At 36.8% G+C, this 27217-nt stretch overlaps 1 protein-coding gene and 1 non-coding gene across 2 annotated transcripts in view; both read left to right on the top strand.

Annotated features, from left to right (window-relative positions):
* EMCN (endomucin) overlaps window positions 1-27217 on the top strand; it is a 94813-nt gene that overhangs the window by 50244 nt on the left and 17352 nt on the right. Inside the window, exons 5-8 of the mRNA XM_029235437.1 lie at window positions 11223-11261; window positions 23099-23191; window positions 23623-23676; window positions 25542-25637. Coding sequence (XP_029091270.1) covers window positions 11223-11261; window positions 23099-23191; window positions 23623-23676; window positions 25542-25637 — 282 coding nt within the window. The remainder of the gene's footprint in view (window positions 1-11222; window positions 11262-23098; window positions 23192-23622; window positions 23677-25541; window positions 25638-27217) is intronic.
* On the top strand, window positions 6803-6965 carry LOC114903323. The gene has a single exon (XR_003795709.1). It is a non-coding gene; the product is annotated as a U1 spliceosomal RNA (small nuclear RNA).

Raw genomic sequence — 27217 nt, 5'->3', positions numbered from 1 at the left:
GAGTATTCTATACCAGAGGATACAAGATATGCACAAATAAATCATATTTCTTTATGTTAGCAATGGCAATCCAAAAAATAAGGAAACAATTCCATTCATAATAGCATCAGAAAGAATAAAGTATTTAAGAGTAAATTTAACAATAGAAATGCAAGATTTGTACACTGAACTATAAAACACTTCTGTGAGAAATTAAATATATAAATGGAAATTTCTGAGTTGGTGAACATGTGAAGATTTGAGGAGAGTGGTGCACTAGGAGAGGACATGGAAGCTCCACGTCCTTTCTCCATACCTTGTCCTGTGCATCTCTTCCATCTGGCTGCCCCTGAGTTATATCCTTTTATCATAAGCCAGTGATCTAATGAGGCAACGGAGTGAATTATCAAGAAAGATTTGTCCCCATCAGTAGGGCTAGTGAGTACCAGAATTAACACCTGGGCATATCTGATTCCTTGCCCTGTGTTCTCTTCTTTATTGCATGCTGCCACCTCCCTGAGTTTTTTGTCTTAAGGCAGACAGTCATATGAGTATAACTGAACTAAGTAAGACTAGTCAGTGATACCTGGCACATCACCTGGAGGGGCTCTAGTGGGTGTCTGGGACCCTAAAAAGGACACATCATGGGGTCAGTTTCCAGGCAAGAGGAGCAAAAGAACTAAGGGACCCCCAAAGCCAAAGCAGAGCTGAGCCTATTCTGATCACATGCTCTGGACATTCACAATGTGGAGCCTGGTATCAGAGCACATCTGGGAGATGTGGCAGGTGTGAGCCAACAGGCCAGACACAGCAGAGCAGGGAGCGAAAGGCAATATATGCATTTTTAATGTAATGCACACACAATTTAAATAATACATTTATTTTAGTATTATGTGAAAAGACCACTTGTTAGTTTTAGTGATTCAGACAAGCCCACTAAGGATCAAAAATGAAAATTTTTCATTAGTACAATTACATCTGGTACTTGAGCAAAGAAATCAGACTTTAAAACATTACTGCCGGTGGGAAAGTGCTAGTGAGATGCAAAAATGACATCATTTTGATTCTGACTTTAGCCACATGAAGCCATTTCAAGGGTTCACAAGAAATATGGAATCACGGGGGAAAGAAAAGTAGAATATGAGTGTGTTGCTTCTGTATGTTTAAAAAATTTTAAAAGCCAATGATGAATGTTTTGAACATTTGCTTCCTTAGGTTTTATACTGTAATAATCTACCACCAGTTTTCATAACAAATATATTTGTTTCTAAGTATATAACCATCAACAAAGACAGAAATAGAAAAAGTTAAATGCAAACAGAAACACTTTACCTAACCATATATAAAATTGTTAAAAAAGCACACAAAAAGAATCCAAGTACTTTAAACAACATAGTCTTAACTGCATACCCTCCTCAGTAGAACAGATAAAAAGGGGGAGAGAAAAGGAAAACACTGCAGAGAAATCCTGAAATTCACTTGATGAGTTTGTTTTATTGAAATGAATATAGCGAATCTAAATACTTGGTACTACAAGATTGAAAAAACATATAGATGTGTTCTCAATGTGAAAAGGGGAGATACAAATACAGAATGGGGGAAGGAAAAAAACACTGCATTATCATATTGAAACCAAAGGCATCAGCATAACCTCACGATTAAAATTCAAATACGTATTTAACATTGCAAAGAATAAATAAATAAATAGACAAACATTACATGTTTATGGATTGGAAGACTTGATATTTTAAGACGGCGGTTGCTTCCAAGTTGATCAATAATTGATAAAATAGTCAGTGCAATCCCTATTAGAATACCAGCAGGTTTTTTGCATAGAAATTGATAAACCAATCCTAAAATATATATGGAAATGAAAAGGACCTTGAATAGTCAAAACACTTTTGAAAAAGAACAACAAGATTGGAAGACTCGAACACAGCCAATTTCAAAACTTACTCTAAAGCTATAGTAATCAAAACAGGGTGTGGTTAATGTGTTAAGAATAGAATGATTCATAATAGTCAAACACTGAAAATAATCCAAATGTCCATTAACTGGCGAAATAGAATATCTCATTTGATTTTCCATTTGGAATTCATCTGTAATATTCCAAAACATGGGATATCTGTATAATAGAATACTATTCAGCAATTTAAAGGAACAAAATACTGATACATTCTGTAATAGCATGAATCTGAAAAACATCATACAGTGAAAGAAGTCTTTCTCAAAATACAACGTATATGATTCCGTTTCTGTGAAATATCCAGAAAGGATATTTTTATAGGGACAGAAAGCAGATAAGTGGCTGCCTACACCTGGAGATGGGCCTGGGGATTGACTGCAGAAAGACCCAAGGAAGTTTTTTGTGTTGAAGAAAAGGTTCTAAAATTGTAGTATAGTGATGGCCACACAACCCTATATACATTTACTAAATATTATTGGGTTGTGTACTTAAAATGAGTGCATTAAGTGGTGAGTTTCCAAATAAAGATTTGTTTAAAAACAAAAAGAAAGAGAATGTTGATCTAGGCCAATAAATTCCCTTCTGGGTAATCTGAACTAGAAAACCCAAAGAAACCAAGGTAGCAAGGTTTTAGTAGAGTGAGTCTGAGACAGCCACGGTGATTGGTGTGTATGCCTGCAGCATAAGGAAGCAGGTATTATGAGTAAGCAGAGTTGGTAGAAGAAGAATGGAGAGAGACTATGTGCGGAAATAGAGAGACCCGGCGAGCAAGATGAAGTTGTTCAGGCGAGACAGAGAGAGTAGCAGTTCTGAGAGGTCCCCTGATTCCTGACAGATTTCCAGTTCCAGTCCACATGTATCTTCACAACAAGGACTTTCCTTACTCTGGCCTCTGTGACTGGAAGTAATCAGTACTTTTAGTCAAACTATCCTGAGTAGAAAAGCTAGCAATCTTCTGTAAGAGCCTTATCAGATCCCGTTCATTATAAATACAGGATGTACTGTTGGCATACCCATAGTCCTTAAGAAAAAGCAGCTACAGGTGACTCACAGTCTCCAAGTCTCTTCTTGGGAGACCTCTAGGGTAGAATGACACAGCAAGTGGGGACTGTGGACGCCAAAGGCCCACTGTTGTCTAGAAACACATCGAGAACCTCCATTTCCCCCCTTTTTTATTGTAATCATCTTAGGCACGACATAAAAAAGGTTATCTAGAAAAAGTTGAATTTCACACCATAATTGTAAACTAATCATTTTATTTAATTAGTCACCACATAAAGGAACTTAAAGAAGAGGGTAATTTTTCCTTCATAAGAAGAACATTTTTTTGTGGTAGTGTTTTGGGCTCTGATGAGTAGAACCTATTTTGTAGGCAATATATGTCTGAAAAGTACCTTTGGCAAACCAAAACCTCATCCATCTCATAATATGACTGCACCCAAGACAAACAAGAATAAAAGTGAGTACGCATCTGCAAAATGTGTAGTAGTTGAGGATTAAAGTCAAATAATTTGTACTTTGCCCTGACACCCACCCAGGCAGTGCCTGATGTGGAAAATGTCATTCAAGAACCATGGTTTATTAAAATTAGCACTTAGAAGTCTGTGGTCAATCCCATGGGTCACTTGAGGTTCCTAATTCTGCCTTGATTCATGCAATAAAATGCCCTCTGCATCTCAGTTCTGGAGACTCCTGTATTTATTTAGCTTCTAAACACAGTCTGAAGTGGCTTTCTTCCAAGTAGTTTAAAAAATACACCCACAAAATCATTTCTTGAAAAATGAAACACCCTGGAAAGCAAGGTAATGAAAGAAGGGTACTTACTGCTTCCCTTTGCATTTGCCATTTGATTAACCAGTTCTACGCTAAGTCCTTTAGAAATTTTATTATAAAACTCATTCTTTGGGCAGCCATCCTCCCTAGATCTCTCTCATTCCTCAAGGTGCTTCCTGCTAAGCATGGACTCCACTTGATATAATGAGTTTGCACACATTTCCATCGGTGCCTGATGAGGCCAGGAGTCTGCCCAGATTCCTGGTTAGCAGGGCAATGCTCCCTTTCCATCTCCACCCCTCACACACACAAGCATTCAAAATTAGTGGAACCAAGACAGAGAAACAGAAGGAGAACAAAACAATCTATAGGCAGGGGAAGGTTGAACACCTCTTAAACATATGGGCAATGGGTCCTCGCAGAGTGACTCTCAGATAAAGGCACTGTGGGTACATTATCTCAAATGCAGGCTTGTTTTAGAGTAGAGCTATTGAGGTCTGTTGCTTTACCCCCTAGAAAGGTGGAATGTAGATCAAAAAAGCATGTTCTCCAAACATTTCTAATTGTTTCCCATTCTCTTAAAGTTGTGTGTATTTCTCCTGTTTTATTCTTTTATTCTGCCTGTAGAAGACAAATTTCTACAATACTAGGATTTTTAAGATAGAAATCCTCATTAATTCAGTGATCTGACTTTATAAAGAAACGTGGGCCCTTTGGATTAATTAGTAAATTAATTTATTCACTAAAAATCTTTTGGAGAGCATCGGTGACCTGACATGCCCCCTAGCTTCTGGAAATTGCCAGTAATTCTCTGCATTCCTTGGCTTAGAGATACATCACTCTAATCTCTGCCTCTGTCTTCACATTGTCTCTTTCCCTGTGTGTCTACATACGGCCTTCCCTTCTGTGTCTCCTCTTCTGTCTGTGTCTTCTTTTTTTATAGAGACAATTTCTTGGGATTTGGGGCCCACCCCAATCCGGAATGATTTCATCTCAAGATCCATAATTACACTGGCAAAGATCCTTTTTCTAATAAGTCTGTATTCACCAGTTCTAGGTACACATATCTTTCCAAGGAAGTCAGGGGGAGGGGGATGTCACCACTTAACCCACCCCAGACCGTGTCCTGAATTTACCCTTGTTATGCCTAGATTTCAACATCCATGCATTTGTCACTGTCCATTGGTAGGGCTACCTCACTGGGCACTGAGGAGTGATTCAAAGAAATGTCAATCACAGGAGTCCCCATCCTCCAGTATCTAAACTGTGGGAAAATTGGACGTAAAACTCTGTTGTAAAATTACAAATCTTCTCTTTCTGAGTTCCCTGTTTCTGCCAGTGGCTTAAAAATGTGGCATCCTCTCTGACTCTTTTCATTTCCTTTGCATACCTGATGGTTTCTGAAGAGAGAATAGAGAAGTAAAAGGAAGATGGAGGGGAGAAAGCAAAATAGATGCTTTTCTTGCTGGAAACTTAGTCATTCAGATATCTATAACCAGATTTGAAAGCAGGTATAGTTCACACTGTAAGAGATTGACAGGGAAGGAGAGACCATTGCTCTTTCTCCCTTTGGTGGATTTTATCTTAGCTGAGGAGAGAATGTGGAATAAGGTTATAGGTAGAACACAAATTGAGATGGGCAAATGCCAGGACATAACTCTACTAAGGCAAGTGCGTGGATAAAAATACTTCTCAGGTTTTTGCCACTTAGAGCTTCTGCTACCACAGCATATACAATATTACAGACTGGAAATCTGAAGGGAAAACTCTGACTTTTGTTAAGTAAAAACGAGTAACATTTATAAGTAATCAGTAAGTTATTTAGTCAGAGTTCATAACATTTATATGTAACAAATAGTTTATCGTATATGTTTCCTTTTTGCATAATTTATCCTAGTTTAGTATGGAGTTTGTTTAACACAAAAATCATATATAATTGTAGTAATCAAGTAGCCACTTCAGATATACTACTGGTTGAACATGAGGATGGCCTCTGCCCAAGCCTGTGCTTTTCAAGACACCACAACCTTCTTAAAATAAAAAAAAAAAGGGATCTACAATCATGCCAAGAGGAAGTTAGCTTATTGGTTACAAACAATGATTCTGAAATCAGATAGCTTAGGTTCAAATAATAGCACAACCATTTATTTGGACTGGGGCCTTTGGTAAGCTCCTTAACTTCTCAGTTTCCTCATCTGTAACGTGGTTGTAATAAGACTACACCCTTACAGGATTCATGTGACGATTAAAAGAGGTAAAAATATATAAAGCTTAAAACAGTGTCTGGAAAGTAAATAACACATTTTAGCTATTCTTTTATTAATGACAGTCCTTATAAAAGCCAGGCAAAGTTGGTATTTATGATACCAGTTTCACAAATAAGGAAACAGGTTCAGAAAGACTAAGTGACTTGGCCAAGGTTAAATTAAAAGATGAAATTCAGACCCTGTTTTTCTCGCCTCAAATCCCATAAAAGTCACTATACCACACTTGTTCTCATTACAACTGTTTTACATAAGGTATCTGAAGGAATTAGACAACAACTAGCTTTTAATTGGGTGCGTCATATGCTTGACGAGTAGGAGTTCAATCAATATGAGAGACTGACGGACTGACAGGCTGGTTGAATATAAACCTGTGATTCTCACCAGGGTGGTTCTCTTGCTGTTACCAGATTTATTCCTGACTGCAGTATTTGTTCATGCTGCCCTCCTCATCTGTATGGTCCTTCTTTCAACCCGTTGTCCTTCCTCCACTTACTTATTCAAATTCTACACAACTATCAAGAGCCTCTGCAAGATGCTACCTCAGTATTTCCCACAACTTAATGAGTGTTGCCAGATACGCGCACCATCTGCACTATTATTTATTTAGTACTTTCTTTCAAGTGATGCACTTTTTATTCTTAAATTTGTTTGAAAAGTAAACCATCATAAATGAAAAACCAGTTTGACTTGGCATAAACAGAAGCTAGAAAGTCACTATGATGTAAGCAAAATAAAACAAAATTCTAGTTAGATTTTGTTGCTTGCCAAAGGCTCTGAGTTTGAGGCTTGCTTGTCCTTGTTTAAGAAAATAAATCAAATACTTACCTGGAAGGGGAGATACCAGGATCATGAAGGTGGTTTTCCCCCGTTGAGGCTTATCCATAGCACTCTGGATGTGCTGTGCTGACCCCTGTGATTTTCCCAAATGTGGAAAACTCCACTGAATAATTTGTGATTGTTGGGGACTGCATTCTTCCCGCTGTGGGGTGAAAAAAAAATGATAAGCACATGCTACGTATTAATGACATATTTGCATCAAATTGAAATTTTGAAACTTCGTCATTGAAACAAACAAAAAAGCTGAAAAGAAAATAACTTTCTCATTTAGTGTTTCAATCTTATTTAATGCCACTTTCCAGTACTGCCTCATAGAATCTCTCTTACAATGCTATGCATCTTATACTTTGGGAAACACTAATTTATCTGATCACCTATCCTCATTAGTTCTCTTGTGAATGTCACCATTTATCTATGACATTTATTTGGGAACTTAATTACAATGTTTCTTACATGATATTTAATTAGTTTGTATCATTTCATGTGGGCTGATAAAGGAGGAATACTCAGGATAACAAGGTCTTAGTCACAAGTCACAGTTTAGCCAAACCAGAACTCATCTCATGTACAGTGGCTCAGTCAATGCTTTGTTTGGAAGGGGGTGGGGGGTGGAAATAAGAAGGAAAATCTGAATTGGTCCTAGTAAATTATTTTTAAGCAAATCAGAAAAGAATTATATATGGGAATGGCTGTATATATTTTTTCTCCTGGGCCTGTTAATGATAAATCATGTTCTGTGTGTAATTACATACAGCTATATATAGCTGTAAATATAATGGCCTTCATAAGATAAGAATATTTAGCAAAGTTACTTGTTGTATTATTGCTTATTATTTCTGTTTTAAAAGCTGACAGTTTAAGCAAAGTTTAGCTTTGGATTAAACTGTGGATTAAAGTTTAGCATTTCAAAATTCATTTGCATTTCATAAGACTTCAGTTTCATATTAGAGACAAACTCAACCAAGAAATTTTAAGTTGCCAGCCACCCTGATTAAGGATTTGGTTTTTACTAAACATCTAAGTTTGAGACTAGGTTACACACTTATTTGCTATTTGACTTCACCTACTTCCTTTTCTTAAAAACACATTTGCATTATGAAATTTATAAATAAAAAAAAAACAAGAATAATACTTTAGCCATATTCCATAGCATTCCTCTCTATTAAGATTTTATATCCACAGAACTGATTCCAAATTTGAAAATAGTATGCCATATGAAAACACTTTATTATCTTCAGAATAATACATCCTTGATTTTAGGATAAAAAGGTATATGTATTCCAGTATTGATTAAATATTTAAGATTTACAGAATTTTGTTCTCAGAATAATAATATATTCATTCATATATAAAAGTCTGGACCTCTTAAGATTCAATAAAAGGATTTTGAATTTTTTTTAATAAATTTATTTATTTTTTCTTTGGCCACGTTTGGGTCTTTGTTGCTGCGCGCGGGCTTTTCTCTGTTTGCAGCGAGCAGGGGCTACTCTTCGTTGCTGGGAGTGGGCTTCTCTTGTTGCGGAGCACCGGCTCTAGGTGTGTGGGCTTCAGTAGTTGTGGCACACAGGCTCAGTAGTTGTGGCTCGCAGGCTCTAGAGCGCAGGCTCAGTAGTTGTGGTGCACCGGCTTAGTTACTCTGCAGCATGTGGGATCTTCCTGGACCAGGGTTTGAACCCGTGTCCCCCGCATTGGCAGGCAGATTCTTAACCACTGCGCCACCAGGGAAGGCCGGATTTTGAATTGTTATATGTTATTTTTTTAATATTCAGCTACATCTTTAAGGCACAGTTATTTCTCTTGTGCGTGATATGTCCCTCTAAAATCATTATGCATTTTAAAAAACATCTTTATTGGAGTATAACTGCTTTACAACGGTGAGTTAGTTTCTGCTGTATAAAAAGTGAATCAGCTATACGTATACATACATCCCCATATCCCCTCCCTCTTGCGTCTCCCTCCCAGCCTCCCTATCCCACCCCTCTAGGTGGTCACAAAGCACCGAGCTGATCTCCCTGTGCTATGCGGTTGCTTCCCACTAGCTATCTATTTTACAACTGGTACTGTATATATGTCCATGCCACTCTCTCACTTGGTCCCAGCTTACCATTCCCCCTCCCTGTGTCCCCAAGTCCATTCTCTCATTATGCATTTTTGAAGGATGAAAAAAATGCAAAAAAGGCTAGTCAGAAGGTTTTGTCTGATATGAGTTTAAAAATTTTTCATTCTCTGTAAAGTCTATCAGCAAGAAGGTTATGACCTGATATTAAAAGCAGGAGGAACAAAAGGTTTGGATTTCATTTGTATTCTAATCCTCTGGCAGCTGATAAATATTTTAACTGCAACTTTCAAATACAACATTATGCCGTGTCCAAAAGTATTTTAACTAGTTATCAAAAGTAGGAATTAATTACATAAGCTTTCCACTCAGAACAGTTTAGTGGAAGGAAAAGCTGTCTCTTTGAGTGAAAGAGAATGGACCTTAGAACCAACAGGCCTGAATTATAATCACGGTCCTCCCTTTGAGAAAGCAGTTTCACTGCTTTCAACTAATATTTGCAGATCTGCAAAATGGAAATAATAATGTCTTTCTCGTAGACATCAGCAATTAATATATGGAACTGATCTTAAGAGTTGCTTGAAAAATAGTAGCTGTAATTATCCAAGCAGGAATATTAAGTAAGGCATTCATTTTCTCTTAAAAATTGAATTCAAAGAGGTAGAATTAGGTTTATTATTATTACTTTCTACTGTTATTCGTTCATTCCTTATATTTTTACCAGAGACCTGGTAGTAGGCTCTGCGATTACAGCTCTGAGTAAAACAAGAAATCTTTGTCCTCCTGGAGTTACATTCTAACTAACAACAAGCATATTTTTAAAGAATCAATGTCCCTGGAGTGATAAAAGTACTGTTGAGCAGATGAGGCAGAGTGGTGGACTAGAGTGGAGGGAAATGAGGCTTGTGCACCTGGGAGACAATTGTACCATGCTTTGATCTAAGATGGTGAGGGCGGAGGTGGGTTTGAGGATGCTAGTCAAGAGTTATGAATGGGTAAAGAAGATGTGGTATATAGATACAATGGAATATTACTCAGCCATAAAAAAGAATGAAATAATGCCATTTGCAGCAACATGGATGGACCCAGAGATTATCATGCTAAGTGAAGTAAGTGAGACAGGGAAAGTCTAATATTATACTACTGCTTATATGTGGAATCTAAAACAAAAAGATACAGATGAACTTATTTACAGGAATAGACCCACAGGAATAGACCCACAGACATAGAGAACAAACTTGTGGCTACCAAAGATAAATTAGGAGTTTGGGATTAACATATACATATTACTGTATGTAAAATAGACAACCAACAGGGACTTACTATATAGCACAGGGAATTATACTCAATATTTTGTAATAACATATAAGGGGAAATAATAACATATAAGGGGAAAAAATCTGAAAAAGAATAAAAAGAATATATATAAAAAAAATATATATATATATATAAACTGAATTACTATCACTGTGCTGTACACCTGATATTAACACAACATTATAAATCAACTATACTTCAATAAAAAAGAGTTCTGTTTCAGGCATGTTAAATTTGAGATGCTGGTGAGACAGTCAAGTGAAAATACACAGGAAGCAAGTGAATATTTTTAAACTATCATTATTGGGCTTCTATTTGTTTCAATTTTTTTCTATACTTTTTCATTTGGCAAATCTTGGTTCATGGTGCAAACACTCCAAGTTGTTGAAGTGATCTTTGATTATAATTCTCTCAGGTGATTTTATATGTAGAAGCTCTTCTGAGCTATATTTACTTTAGAGGAATTCCCTAAGTTTCAGAGGAATCTGTATGAACCATTCTGAATCTTCCTCAGGTCAGGAGATGCACAATATCTTAGTAGGAATATGACACATGGCAGTGCCACTCATGAAGTACCTACCAAAGTTTCGTAGTTGTCTGTGTTATCTAGGCGTATTCAAGATGTGGGGTTGTACTAGCTGCTCCAAAAGAGGATTCAGCAAAATACAGCTCACAGGCCAATCCAGACCCACACCTGTTTTTGTAAATAAAGTTTAATGGGAATACAGCCATACATATTCTTTAGGTATTACGTATAGCTGCATTCACACTACAATGGCAAAGCTGAATAGTCACTAGAGACTTATGACCCACAAAGCTTAAAATACTATTTGGCCCTTTAAGAAAAAGTTGGCTGACCCCTGCTCTGAAGTTTCTTCTAATCAGGAAGCCTCTTGATTTTATGATTTGATGAAAGTAAATCAGAAATGAGCTAAGATCTATATCTATTTACCACCTGAAATAATTGTGAGAGTACATTTGATATTCAACATTTAATTTTAGCAATTTTCTTTTCTTTCCTCTAAAGCTGAGATTCAGAGTTCAATCAAAGCCACAGAAACACCAGGTAAGTTAATTTTCTTTCTCTGAAAATATTCCCGGGTAAAATCCCAAGAAAGAGACAAAGTAGATCAATCGGTCTGAGGACAGAGTGAAATAGCACAAAGGAAAACATTACATGGCAACTAAAATATTTAGGAAATCTTGTGTTAAAAAAATGCAGTCCCGGAGAATATACAATGATGTGCCTCAGTGCTCTGGGGCTGGGATGAGTGGAACCAGTTCTGGTAAATGCATAAAGCCTGCGGAATTTTCCTCTGCTCAGAACCTACTGTTCCTGGTCTGTTCTGTTTCTGTGGTCAGCTTGCCCTCTCTCAGAAGTAAAGAGTGTGTGTTTGCTGTCTTCTCTACTTTCTAACAAAGCCTGGTCCTGGCATCCAAAGAGATGATGTTATAAACCACAGTTAACAGCCTAAAATGTTATCACTTAAAGAAGTGCTCATGCTTTGCCATCCTTAGTTTTAAACTGAATAAATTTTGGATGATGGAGCAACAGAAATTGAAAAAGATTATTGGGCAGAGGAAAATGATAATGTTGAATCTTCCTATTGTTTTGAAATTATAATTGTTTGGGGGATTTTTACCTTCCTACATCCTACCTGGTACTTATATACATGACAAATCTCTTAGGTTCTCAATAATAACCACCTTTGGTATATATAAAATGAGAAATACATGAAGTAAACTTGTAAGATCATGTAACTTTTTAAAAAATTGGAAAAATAAAGCCTTGAAAATTATGAGTGACTCTGATAACATTTTCACAGCAAATGTCCTGAATAATCATCATAGTTTACCTTCAAAGAATTAGAAATGAAAATTATTATGCTTTTAACTTTTCATCATTTATCTTCTACATAATAGATCAAATGAATAAAGAAGTTATTTTTATATTGTTAACTCTATTTCACCTTATCGCCATATTTTTTATTCTTATTTCCATCTACATAGTCTAGAAATGCAACAGAAAAAACATTGGGAAAAACAAAGCAAAACAAAGCATAAATATAGTACATCCAGGCAAAGTGGGTAGCTTTACATTGGCTGGTGCTTTGCACTGTTCTGGAGAAGTCCCGTCCCCCCGCTTCATGGATTGGTTATCAAGGAGAAGTTACAGATGAAAGACAATTGGGAAGCTGACAAAGTGTCAGCTCATTTTAAGGGGAGACTGAAGCATCTTTTATTTTGTTTAAAATAATGGTATTAACATAATGCCAACTTTAGCTATAATTGATTTTTAAATGTAATAAAAAGCCCATTTAGACTTTAATTTTGAATTATAGAAACTAATGCTCCTAAAACAAATAATAGACAAACCACTGATTTGAATAGCAGACTAGAAGGAAATGAGGCTGATTCTATCAGCTGTAGAAAAGTCAGTCTGAAACTTCAGATGTATGTTTTGGCTGAAGACTAAATCCAGATACACTCAAAAAAATTCACAAATATTCACCCATATGATCAAGGAGAGGCATCTTCCTTAAAATAATTAGCATTTTTCTTTTAGGTAAAGTTGAGGTAGACTTCTTGACCACAGAATTATTAGTATTGCTTCCTTCCATAAATATGAGTTAAATATACATTTAATTTTTGACTAGAACATACTGAGTTCTCATGTTTGATACCTTCTTTCAGATTATGCATCTGACTTCAATTTTCTTGAAAAATTATGTTTTTACCACTCTCTTCAAAAACTATTTTTAAGGATCTAGAAATTGTTGATTGTTTTATGTAGGATCTTTTTTTGGAATTCAGGATAAGTAAGGCAACTATATATAAAATGTGAATTATAAGCAACTATACATAGATATGACATTCAATTTTATGTAATAAAGATAAAAGAAAGATAGTCATAGTTAGATGGAAATGATCAGTCAAAGTCAGAAGACATGTCCATTCATCCCATTCAACAGAGCAAAGGTAGTATGAATGGACAACTGAGTTTAACCATGCTAAGCATGAGGAATTCATGGCCAATATCTAAAGCATGTGGGAAAGTCTAACTTCACCTGACCACTGTAACATACCTGGTGAGACTCCAAATTTTGTATAATCCCCTGCCAAATATACAGAATGGTATATTCAACCAATCACCACTAACTGAGGCATTCAATAAATATTTGTTCTGTTCCATCACACATAGCACTAGCTAAGAGTTTGAGTGTTACATGGAGCCTGCCATTAGGGGTTACTAAAGACTAGTCAATATTATAAATAACTATAATCACTCCAGCAGTCATGTAGGTATAAAGTGATGTGTCATAGATGAGCCTCAGATAACCTTATGCTAAGATCAGAGGAGGAAGAGAGTTTTTTCCCTTTAGCTGCTGTTGTGGTATACATTGGGTGGGAAAAAGCAGGTTAAGAAAGATGAGGAAGGGGTTCATGAAAAAAGCGACCTTCTAGCTGCCAGATTTTTCTACCTACTCATTTTTTTAGCTCTGAATTCAGAGCTAATGAGGAGACAGAAAGACCCACTAAAAAGTGATGAAAAACTGTTTATTCCCCAGAGATATATGCAGCCATCATGCGGCCATTACAACAATTTAAAGCAATGACAGAATTCACTTTTCTTTAGCCTTATCATTTTCTCACAGACAGGCAGAGCTAATAATTTGTCCTTGAAAATGAACCTCTTGATTTCTTTGATAAGAGACCTCAGCTCCAGAGAAAAATGGAACAATATGCCTCAGAGTATTGGGAAAGGAATAAACCATCTGCCCTTAACTTTCTGAAAAGGCAACTATATTTGTCAGGGTTTTCCAGAGAAACAGAACAAAAAGAATATATATATATATATATATATATATATATATATAGTATTTGTATATATGCATGGGAATCTCTAAAGAGATTGATTATGAAGAATTGGCTCATGCATTACAGAGTCTGAGAAGTCCTAAGATCTCAGTTGGCAAACTAGAGGCCTGGAAAGGTAGGAGAATGGATGGTATAGTTCTAGTCCGTCCAAAGGGCTGAGGGCCAGGAGAGCAAATGGTGTAAGTTCCAGTCTGAAAGCTGGCAAGCTCAAGACCCACGAAGAGTCGATATCTCAGTTCAAAGGCAAAGGAAACACTGATATCCCAGCTCAAGGCAATCTGGCAGAAAGAGTTCTTCTTACTCCAGGGAGCCTTTCTGTTCTATACAGACCTTCAACTGATTGGATAAGAGCCATCCTAATGGAGGGTAATCTATTTCACTCAGTCTACTGATCTGAATGTTAATCTCATCCAAAAACACATTCACAGGCACACCCAGAATAATGCTTGACCAAATATCTGAGAACCCCATGGCCACGTCTAGTTGACACATAAAATATCTCACCACAACAACATTCTCATAGTCACCAGCACAGCTTGTGAAAGTTCTCATTGTACCCATCTTCTTGACTTTCTCAACTGTGTTTCAGGACCTCAATTGTATTGTAGACATTAATTTTGATGGAAAATCAGAAGCCAGTACAGACAAAAGTCCCATCAAAACTGACTCCTGGCCTTTGGAAAGGAGGATGCTCTGTCTTGGTTCATTCATTATGCTTGACATCTTACATAATGCCTGGGATTGGTTACTCATCTCTCAGAATCCGTATAATGTGAAGCATGAATTATTTTTATACAGAGGATTACTTACCTGAATGTTTGAACTTTGAATGACAGAATCTTTGTTCAGGTAGAACTTTGTTCGGGTAGAACTATTGACAGATACTATTGTTCAGGTAGAACGTACTCAAACTAGAAATATACCCATAGCGAAGTGATATCCAGAGTTGTTTTTATTAACTTGGAAATTTTATGCTGTTTGAAAATTAGTTGAGAATAAAATAACTCAGTTATGGAATGAAAAATATATCAATATTTATGTGATAGGGTCTGGCATAAACTTCCACTTAGGAAATTGTATGAATGTATAAATCTAGGTATGGCTATGTGGGTTCTTCTCTAGTTCAGGGATCTGATAACTCTCTAAGAAGTGCTCGGCCCTGTTCTTGTGGCTCTCTAGTCTACACTGAAAGGTCATAAAAACTCACAGTCTCAACTGATTAGCTAGCCAACACTCACTTTAAGAACCAACACATTTCAATGATATTGCTAAGGGTGTGAGCTCTTCCAATGAGCTCTACAATGTGCTTTATTTAATACACTAGGAATAATTCTGTCTGCTTGTATGTATATGCAGAGTCTGGTTTGGCCTACTGAAGGAAGGAGGTGTTTAGTTTACCTTGGTAGGAAGAATACCTTCTCAATTGGAGCCGAAATTGAAATAGATAATATTTCGTGTAACAAAAATAAGAGGCATATGCACTTATAACTCATTCCGACTGAGGAGCAGAGGCTTAGGCAGCACAGAATTGTGGTTGACAGAACAGAGTCTAGAGTTTGCATTCGAACCCCAGCTCTGTGTGACTTTGAGCAAATTATTTATACTCTCTGGGCTTCAGTTTCCACTTTATGAAATGAAAATATTATTAATACAATAGTGAGTGTAAAACACTTAGAACGATGCCTGGCACACAGTGTCCCATAACTTGAAAATAAAGTCCTTTTTAACATTTTCATGTCCGTGTTTTGGATCGCTTACGCTCACATTCTCAGAAAGCATACGGCACAGGAAGAGTTACACGTTGAAAAGCTTCTCAGTGTTTTCAGGTCGTACTATCCAAATTGTGAATTTCAGGTAAGATGATGTATATATTTTGGGAGAGAGATGAGAACATTCTAAAACTTTCAGAATGCTGAGAAAAAAATTTCACTGGTCTCATTGATAATGATACCATTAACAAGTAAGATGAACTCAACTCACTTGAAACCTGTTGGTTGCACGGCATAATGGAAAGGAAACAGATAGGGTTTTGAGTCATACTTGGCTTATGTCTTAGCCCTTCTACTTATTGCCAGACATGTTACCTTATCTCTCTGAGCCACAGTATCTCTCATCTTTAAAGCACATAATAAAAATGTTTAAGAATAAGGTGAGTTAGCACATATGGAAGTAATTAGCAGTGCCCCATTCATTCTTTGTGCATTGTATATAATTTTCTGGAAATTAATAACTATTTATATTAAGTCACAAAAGAAAAATATGCCCTCCTTCTTCAACGTATATTTCTACAGAGTTACCTAAAGTAAACAAATCTCTAGTCACAGTTATTACTGGGTTAGAGGATGCTATTACTTCTGGTTAGTTATGCTGATGGCCCAAAGCAAAGTGAAAGAACTTTGAGATAAAAATTGTTTTTGCATAGCTTGAAGTGTACAATTAGGTCAGAAAGTTCAGGTCTGATGAGAGCAGAAATTAATTTTTATCATGTGAAGGCAGAAAAGTTTCCTTTTGTCATTTTGCTCATTAAGTAGATGAGGGGATCCCGTTAAAAGTGAAAATGCAGACTAGCTATAACAAAATCTGAATTGAAAGGAACCCTGACAAGAATCTAAATCTTAAAGCTAGAAGAGACCTCAGGGATCATACCAGCATATTCCCCTCCCAAAACAGAGAATGGGACCAACCATACTCATAGCATTTATTGACTGGGCCACTGATGTGCCACTTACTTATATAATAGATCATTTTCCACTCTGATAATGAAAGCCTAGAGTAAACCATGCTCCCTTTCCCTGAGTGTCAGGATGCTCAGAACCAATTCTTATGGCCAACACCAGCAACCGTATTGATGCTTGGTATTAACTCTTAGAAGGAGCTTATTTGTTTCTTCCAGTTTCCTTTGTTCTGATTTCTCATTTTTATTTTATTCATCTTATGGCCTATATCATTGCTTAAGCACCTCTAATTCTTTCTGTTAAGAATTAATTTATAAGTAAAATTCAATTAACAATAACATGGTATCTCTTATTTTAATCCTTGATGTACTGTTTGTTTTTTTCACATCAATCAACTTTGTGCTGTTCACCTTCCCTGTGAGAGCTCCTTAAATGAAATAACTATCTCATGTACTCTGTTGTATTTCCTTCAGCATCTACTGTTGGACCCAGAGTAGGTGTCTATTTTTTTCTATTACTTCAGAATGAATGAAAAAAATTAATGAGAATGATTTTAAATAAGTACCCATCCTAATATTAAGGCAAAAAAGGAAAACACATGAATTCACTTCCTCCTCAACAATAGTTGCGTCTGCTGCCAAAAAATTTGTTTGTCCATTCAGCAAAACTTATGGTCGCTACTTGTACACACTCTCTAGCGTTTGGGAACTATCAGTGAGCAAAATAAAGATTCTTGCCCTTGAGGATCTTATATTCTAGTATAAGTATAGACAAACTATAATCAATACACATATTAATTAACCAAATTATAAAGCAAGGTGGGAGGTGATAAGTGCTATGAGAAAGAGAAGATGTAGAACAGTGTAGAAGGGAGGGATTATGAGTGCCAGAGAGGTGGGGACCATTTTCAGTATTGAAAAAGTGGTCAAGATAAGTCATAAAAAAGGTTTGAGAAAATACAAGAAGGAAGTGAGCCACCTAATACGTGGGGGAAGAGCATCTAAACAGAGCTACAACTTGAGGAGAGGACTGGTGTGTTAAATAAACAGGGCAGGGAGAAAGGCAGGGGATATACCAGGCAGATTACCTAAGATTTGGTGGGTTATTTCAAGGACTGTGATTTTTTTCTGTAAATGGAATGGAAAAACACTGAGGATTTTAAACAGAGGGGTGACATGATCTGACTCATGTTTTATAAGTATAACTCTGATTGCTGAGGAGAGACTGTCAAATGAAGCAAGACTATCTTTTGCAAATTTTCGAGGAGAGAAATGATGGTAGCTTGGACCAGTGTGGTCATAGGGTCATAGGGTGGCATGCAATCTCCAAATTCCAAATATATTTTGGGGGTGGAGCCTATACATATTCTTGATGATTGCATTTGGAATAGTATAGAAAGAGATGAATCAAAAATAACTCTGAGGCTTTTGGCCTGAGCAACTGGAAGGAATATCTGCCATCAGCTAAGATAGAAAGGCTGCAGATAGAGCAGAAATTCAAGTTTCGACATGTTGAGTTTCAGATTTCTATTATTTGCCATGATTATGAATCTGAAATTTAGGAAAGAGGTCTAGGCTGGAAGTATAAATTAGGAGATCATTTGCACTGATATTCTATTTAAACCTTGAAATTGACTGAAATCACCAATGAAATTAGTGTAGTTAGACATGAGGACAAAGGACTGCATCCTGGGGCCCTCCAAGACTGAGTCAGAAAGAAGAGACGAAACCAGCCAAGGAGACTGAGAAGAATAAGACATAAGGTAGGAGAAAAACCAGCAGTGTGTACTCTACTGGAGCCACATGAAGAAAATGTGTTAAGGAGGAGTGAATGAGTTATTGTGACAAGTGCTGGAAAGTTCTTTTTAAAAGTGAGACATGAATCCATCAAATTGCAGTTAGAGACCAGTTCCAATTATTTATAAATAATGAGAAAAATGAATAAGCATTCCGTTCAATTGAATTTAGTCCCTCAAACACATATCAAATGCGTACATATCAAAAAGAAGAATAGGAAACATGGTGAAATGAAAATAGAACACACAGTTTTATTTTCTTTCTCACACTAGAATATTTTATCCTCTACGGCCTCTCACACTTTTTCTCCTGTTAATATCTGTGTATGGTATGCCTTCCTTTAAGGAAGGTTTGAGAAGGCCATCAGGGACTCCTCCAGCTCAAGTCCCTCCTCAGGGAAACCCACGGTTCCCAGGAGCAGACCTGCTTTCATATACTTGCCAGGCTCAATCACTGGCTGGGAGCAGCCCGCAGAAGGTATGGCATCAGCACAAACACAGTGATGGAATTCAGAGAGCAGGTGGGGAACCTCGGTCAATTACACTGTAGTTCGCCTTCCATGAGGTGCATTCTCATAACCACCAGAGGTACCCTGGGACATCAATAAGGTCTTCTGTCTTTAAAACTTCCAATGATTTACCTAGTAATTGGTTTACAGCAAGAGCCAAATGTGTTCCACTGTCAGATGGCAATAGGGTAAATTTGTTTTTTTTTTAACTTTTTACTTTATATTGGAGTATAGCCAATTAACACTGTTGTGATAGTTTCAGGTGCACAGCAAAGGGACTCAGCCATACATATACATGTATCCATTCTCTCCCAAACTCCCCTCCCATCCAGGCTGCCACATAACATTGAGCAGAGTTCCCTGTGCCATACAGTAGGCCCTTGCTGGTTATCCATTTTAAATATAGCAGTGTGTACATGTCAATCCCAAACTCACTGACTATCCCTTTCCCCCATTTTCCCCCCGGTAACCGTAAGTTCGTTCTCTAAGTCTGTGAGTCTGTTTCTGTTTTGTAAATAAGTTCATTTGTATCATTTCTTTTTAGATTCCGCATATAAGGGATATCACGATATTTCTCTTTCTCTGTCTGACTTACTTCACTCAGTATGAGAATCTCTAGGTCCCTCCATGTTGCTGTGAATGGCGTTGTTTTCATTCTTTTTAATGGCTGAGTAATATTCTTTTGTGTGTGTGTGTGTGTGTGTGTGTGTGTGTGTGTGTGTGTGTGTATATATATATATATACCACATCTTCTTTATGTATTCCTCTATCGAGGGGGATTTAGGTTGCTTCCATGTCTTGGCTATTGTAAACAGTGCTGCAATGAACATTGGGGTGCATGTATCCTTTTGGACCATGTTTTTCTCCAGATATATGCCCAAGAGTGGGATTGCATGGTCACATAGTAGCTCTATTTTTAGCTTTTTAAGAAACCTCCATACTGTTCTCCATAGTGGCTGTACCAATTTACATTCCCACCATCAGTGTAGGAGGGTTCCCTTCTCTCCACACCCTCTCCAGCATTTACTGTTTGTGGATTTTTTGATGATAGTCATTCCAACTGGTGTGAAGTGATACCTCATTGTAGTTTTGATTTGCATTTCTCTAATAATTAGTGGTGTTGACCATCTTTTCATGTGCCTTTTGGCCATCTGTATGTCTTCTTTGGAGAATTGTCTGTTTAGGTCTTTCCACTTTTTGATTGGGTTGTTTGTTTTGAGGATATTAAGCCTCATGAGCTGTTTGTAAATTTTGGAGACTAATCCATCAGGTAAATTTGGGTATACATTATTACAATAGACTTGGTTCTTCAAGTCTCTTTATTACAACAGACTTTATTCTGAGGTCTCTGCCTCAAACAGCCTACTCCAATTTCTGGCCTGAAGTTTGCAAACTAAATTTAAGTCATAACATACCATATCTGCAATTCAATAATCATTACAATCACCAAAAGTCAAGGTCTAAGAGCAAACTGATGTCATCTAAGAACACCATATACTCCAGTTTCTCCAGTTCCTGACTAGATCAAGGAAGCTTCTGAAAACATGTAAGTGTCTGAAGAGTCATATAGCTTTACACTTAGAATACCTGAGAAAATTAGATAAATTGACTTTGGTGAAAGACACAACTCTGTAGGTGCCTAATCACAATATAACAATAGGATATTATTATAAAATAATATATTAATATAATATAAATTAACATAATTTTATAGTAATTATATATATTATATCCATATCAGTATCAACACTTCTAAGCAATTTAAATTTATTTTTACTCATTTAATTTTCACAACGCTATGATGTAGAAAAATTATAATCACCATTTGTAGATGTGGAAACTCAGACACAAAGAGTTTAAGTGCCTTGCCTAAGATTCCACGGCAAATAAGTGCTAGAGTCAGATTTGAGCCTGCGTACTCAGTCTTCAGAATCATGCTCTCAACCATCCACTGCACCTCTCCTGTACCTCCTCTGCCGATGCCGCTTTAGTAGAACGTGGCATAATACAGTCTCAGTGAAATCCACAGAAATCATAAGCTCTGAACACACCCTGGCTCCATCTTAATTGCAGGAAGAAGTACATTAAACTCACAATTTATGAATTCAGCCAAGACCTTTAATTTCATCAATATGATCATGCTAATGGACAGGGTTTCTCAAACTGTAAGTTAATTCCCATTAGTGGGTCATGACTAGTATTTTTTAAAATGAAGTAAAAGAGACTAGAAAACACCAGAAATCATTCAATGTAATAGAGGTGAAGTGTGTGTATGTGTGTGTGTGTGTGCTGGTTTCAGAAATGATTTATTAACTAAAGTTTGCGGTTAAAAGAAAAAAAAATAAGTCTTTGTTCAAGGAGCCAACAAATCCTCTTTTAAGAAGGGTTAATTCTATTGCCTCCCTGTGGATCATTAGCAATAATGGCACTGGACAGTCAACACGTTTTAACCTTTTAAGGAGGAAAGCTTGGAGTTTCATCTGAACCAGATAGATTATACTCAGAACTGTAGCCGCCACTTAGCCTGTCTATGAGAAGGTAATAAGGTAGAATGTGGAGTCTTGAAAATTAACCCTTGGGAAATCCCAGGGGAATTAATGCCATTGGTTATTTAATCAGCCATCTCATTCTCTACCAACACAACCAAAAGACCATTCATCCTCACTAGAACACTTGACACTGGAAAAAGCAACTAAGTACCGAGGTTTGAGCTAGTTCCCACTCTTGTATTTAAGATTCCTTTTTCTGCCTGCTCAGTGCACGAGCCTGACATTTTTCTTTGTTCTTACGGGCATATAACTAGCTTCCTCCCACAGATCTCTTGCCTGGCAAGAACAGAGTCTTAACATTATTCTCCCCCCACAAATGTCAAAAATGCATAAGCATGCAGTGCGTGCTGGGCTGTGGGTGACAAAGAGAGAAAGATACAAGGCAGTCATAGGCAATATCAATTTCTTTCATGCAATTATGCATGGCCTTCACACTCCTAAGGGGGCCATAATTGTAAGAGGTGCCTCTTAGTTTATCCAAGCAGTCAGCTACATCTTACTGCATACCCACTGTGGTCAGAGCTTCGTGTGGTGGATGGTGGGAATTACAGCCCTCACACTCCAGGAGCTTGCAATTCAGTGTAGAGACAAGGCAAACAGGTGTGATTAAAAGATATTCCTTCGTATTTCAAGAAAAAGAGAATTATTTTTCAAAAAATGTTCAAAATACAAATTACATTTTATTACAGAGTCACAAGAATAAACGTTGTACACTTAGAAAACATACAATTATCTCTGTTTCCTTGAAATTTATTGAGATTTATGAGTTTTGAATAATAAATTTTTATTTATTATTTTTTTGTTTTAGTCCTTCTGACTAAAGATGGCAAATGTTGACTTATGCAAACAAATAATAATAATCAATTTAAAATTAACGTTTGCCATGGTAAAAAGAGCATGGACAGTGGTCGAAATGCATCCAAGCAGCAGTTACTCTAGAAAAGGCATACAACTGTAAACCACTGCTGAGATAAAAATGAAGGGATCTTCTATTATTGTTTTCCCCAGTTCTTCCAACCAAAGTCTCGATTGCAATCTTTCTCTTTGACCACTAAGAAACGTTATAAAATCTGAAGTCCTGGGTATTTATGTCCATTTTAAGTATTTATAGTGAAAAGAATCGCTATCACTCAAAGTTGTAATATCTAAACTCTGATTAGTGCTTCTGCATGGGTTTGCATTCTTATGGGAGGCAGAACTTCATGCAGTAGGTGATACAGTCTGTAGCCTAAGATGAGAAACTTGCTCACGTTTCTTTGGCCGGTTTTTGAAGGTATACTACTAACACCCAAGTTTTCTCATTCCAAATTTAATCATCTCTACAGGAGGAGATAGAGTGAACTCATGATTTAATGTATAATTGTATGTATCCCATTATTCAACAATAAGCAGTTTTTTACAGATGATCAGAAATGCAAATTATTTGAATCTGCAAAGAAATCCAGTAAGAAGAGCAAATACTATAATCTGACGCTACATTTATCATTTTCCTGCAGTTAACACTCTCCAACCAGATGCGTCACCTTCCAGAATCCCTACATTATCCTCAATATCAGTAACAATTCTGGAAAACATCTCCCAGTCTCAAGGTATGACTTCTGTGTGTATGAGTGGAAGCTTGCTTCGCCTGACCCCTCCTCACCAAGAAAACCTCACCCATTTAAAAAACAGCTTATTGAGGTATAATTTATACACAACAAAACTACACATCCTCAAACAAGGGAGGGGACACGAGGAAACTTTTGGAGGTGATGACTCTGTCTAGTGCCTTGATTGTGGGGATGGTTTCATGGGTATATGCATGTGTCCAAACTCATCAGATTGTATACATTAACTCCCTACCAATCTTGAGTCATGAAACAGAACTCTTTCAGAGTGAGATAAAATGTTTTCACTCCAAGACTCATACCTATAAATCACAGAGGCTTACCCAAACGGGGAGTGGGGGAGGTGGGGGGAGGAGTGTGAGAATTGGCACACATTAACCAAAGGTGACTTTTTTTCTTTCTTAAAATAATAGGCACTGAGAACGCAAAAAATGCAAGCTCTTCTTCAACCAGCCCCTCTTATTCCAGTGAGTAATACGTGCGTCTTCATTCAAGGCAGTAGAACTGCAAAAAGTTTGAATGTTACCAATAAGGGAAGGGATTCAACTACAGACAGCCTTTTCTCAACTTTACTGAACCTGCAATCCCATTATAATCCTATATAATTGCCACCTACTTTGAAAGTTCCCTCCCATTGAGTCTGGTTTTAATAAATACACTTTGGGGATTTTTTTTTTTTCTTACCTTAGGGCTAAGCAGCTACCACCGGGGTCAAGGTGAATTGATGGGACTAATCTCTGATAAGCCAAAGTGCATGGGCAGAGATTCCATAAAAATGAATTTTCACCTTTACAAAACTTTATCTTAATGTTAAAAATGGCCTTTTAAGCAAAGTTCCATTTTAGCGAAAACATATATATGTCAGCCACTGTTTATGCTAGGACTGAATAGAGAATATTCATTAATTGCCCTGAAAATTAAGAATAAGATGAATATATATGAAGCTGTGATAATAAAAGATTATCTTAGGTTTAGGTAAAGTCATTCCATTCAATAAGTCAGTATTGCATTTATTGAGCTGCTGATTCATGCCATCTTCATTTTGGGAGGCACTAATGATCTCATGTAAGGTCTAATATGAACCCAGCAGAACTTACTTAAAACAAATATTTAACCATAACAGTGAAGTGTAACCCACCCTGCAAATGAATCTCCTGGCTGTTCTCAATCCCCCGGTAAATATAAGGAGTACATATGCCCACAGATGAGAACACCTAACCAAACAGTAACTATAACATCTATATCTCCACTTATATCCCTATGACAGCTTTTTCCTTTCTTCACTCTTGTTTTAACCTGGGAAATGACTGTCAGAAAAGAAGGCAGATGCTAAAACAGACAAACAGACGACAGCAAAACCCTTCTTTTGATGAGAACAGCAAAAACTCACCCTAGTTTACTGTAGCAACGCCACTCCCCCAAGCAGACATTCACAAATACACACATGCTTATCTTTCTTGGACCATATTGTTCCACCATGATATCCATCTATATCCACTTATGTTATTGTATGCCTTTTTAGTCCTAAGATATTTTTACAGAAAGATATTAGTGATTTTTTTTTTAAGAAGCCAGCTTTATGACTAGAGCATTTCCACTAGAACCAGTAGAGGATATATATTTCTTTTTCTTCCAGTTTTATTGAGATATAATTGACATACAGCACTGCATAAGTTTTAGGTGTACAGCATAATGATTTGACTTACATACATCATGAAACTTATCACAATAAGTTAGTGAACATCCATCACCTCATATGGATACAAAATTAAAGAAATAGAAAAATGTTTTTTCTTGTGATGAGGACTCTGGGGACTTGCTCTCTTAACAACTTTCATATGTAACATACAACAGAGTTAATTCTATTTATCATGTTATACATTAAAACCCTAGTTTTATTTATCTTATAATTGGAAGTTTGTGCCTTCTGAATGCCTTCATCCAAGCTATGTATTAGTAACTTCACTATAAACTAGTAAAGAATATAAAGTGTGAATATGGTTCTGACCATAGGGGACAGCTTCTTCCCGGCCAGTCTCCCACCTCCTCATTCCTTCAGTCACCAGGAAAGTGGGAACTGTCTTCCTTCGGTTTGGAGTTTTATTTCAGAAAGGCTACAAGACTGACATCAAGTGGATACATCAGAAATGACAACTAGGGCAAAGCCCAGGAATCAGATAATTATCTTCTTTGCTTAAAAAAAAAAATCTTCTTTTAAATAAAATGATGTTTAAAGAAGAAAGGAAGCATACATGCTTTTCCTCAGTTCATGAATGATTTGTTGTGAAATTCAATAGCCACTCTAACTGACAATGTCTCCAATACTTTTTAGGTATCATTTTGCCTGTGGTTATTGCTTTGATTGCAATAACACTTTCAGTCTTTGCTTTGGTGGGTTTGTATCGAATGTGCTGGAAGACAGACCCAGGTAGGTAACAGTGTTTTGTTTCATTTTGTTTTCCTAAAAGGAGAATAAACATGCTCAGTCTAAACTTGAATTTAAACTCTTAAGAGGAGAGAGGCATTATACACAGAAACGAACTGCTGTATTGCTTGATCACAGAGGTAGAGGGAAAGGGGCAGAGAAATCCATTGAATGCCGGTGAAGGTAAGGAGTAGAAATTAGCTACTAATGGCAGATAATATCAAATATGGACACATTTTTTTAAAATGAAAAAGTCCTGGTTTTGTGGGTGGTCAGGGGAATACGGTAGTAAAGAAGGCATAAAGTGACATGCGTTAACTATAGCGAAGATTTGTTCCATTTCCGTATAACAGAGAATAAAGGGAAGTATCGCTAAGAATTTCCCTTTGGGACCCATAATTTCAAGAAGAGTGTTTTGTGACTTACTTCCCTCCTGGGAGGCACAGCTTCCTTCCTATGAAGGTGTCTTCCACAACTGTGTGTTCTGCTAATTGAATCAGTTCCTCAGGATTGAACGCTATTGCAATTTTTAGAGGGATTCTAGCCCAACAATTCTTTATTATCCTCCTTAATCTCTCCAGTGGCTTTGGAAAGTCTTTCTTCTTTCACTTAAAATGACACTGCCTTGTTTTACAACCTCACTCTTTTTCTTCTTTTTGCTGCTTCATCTTCTTCCCCCTGCCTCTTGAATATTTATGGTTCCCATAATGGCATTACATTTTAAAGTCTTTTTTTAAATAAACTTTTAAACCTTAGGATAGATTTAGATTTACAGAAAAGTTGTGAAGATAGGTAGAGAGTTCCCATCTACCCTTATGATTAATATCTTACGTTAGTATGGTATATTTGTCACAATTAATTGACCAAAATTGATACATTATTAACTAAAGTCCCGATTTTATTGAGATTTCTTTTGGTCTTTATTCAGTCTTTTTTCTGTTCCAGGAACTTGAGGTCTCTTTTTATTTCATGCTTCCTCTGAATCTCCCTCCAGTTCCTGGGAACTCGCCTATGTTATCTTAAACTTCAATCTATCTTTCCATTTCAGACACCTTCCTGGTTGTATAATGTAGTGCCATGTATTCTGCTTCATCCATGTTATTCCTTCCCTTGGAATGTTCAGCCCACTGCTTAACTTTTATAACACACCTTAACTTTTATAACACACCTAATCTCCATCTTATCCATTAGGATCTAGCTTAAAAACAAACAATCCATATTTTTTCGACACCCCATCTCTTTAAGCAGAGTGGAGTGTTCTATTACTTCTAATTCCACAGAATTTAATGATAGTATTCATCACACTATAATATAGTTACTTCTCTATAAGCCTGCTTCCCCTGAAAGTCAAACATCTTATTCTGTCTAGGCTGCTGTAACAAAAATGCCATAGATTGGGTGGCTTAAACAACAAACATTTATTTCTCACAGTTCCCGAGGCTGACAAGTTCAACCAACACACCATCAGATTTGACGTCTGAGGAGCGCACTCTTCCTGGTTTTCAGATCTGCCTGTGTCTTCTTGTGGCAGAGGGGACAAGAGAATTCTCTGGGGTCTCTTTTATAAGGGCACTAAGCCATTC

The sequence above is a fragment of the Monodon monoceros genome, unplaced genomic scaffold (genome assembly GCF_005190385.1).
Source record: "Monodon monoceros isolate NGI ecotype Baffin Bay Population unplaced genomic scaffold, NGI_Narwhal_1 Super_Scaffold_20, whole genome shotgun sequence".
NCBI classification, from domain to species: domain Eukaryota; kingdom Metazoa; phylum Chordata; class Mammalia; order Artiodactyla; family Monodontidae; genus Monodon; species Monodon monoceros.
Note: the sequence above shows the minus strand (reverse complement) of the source record. Positions and strands in the feature narration are given on the sequence as shown.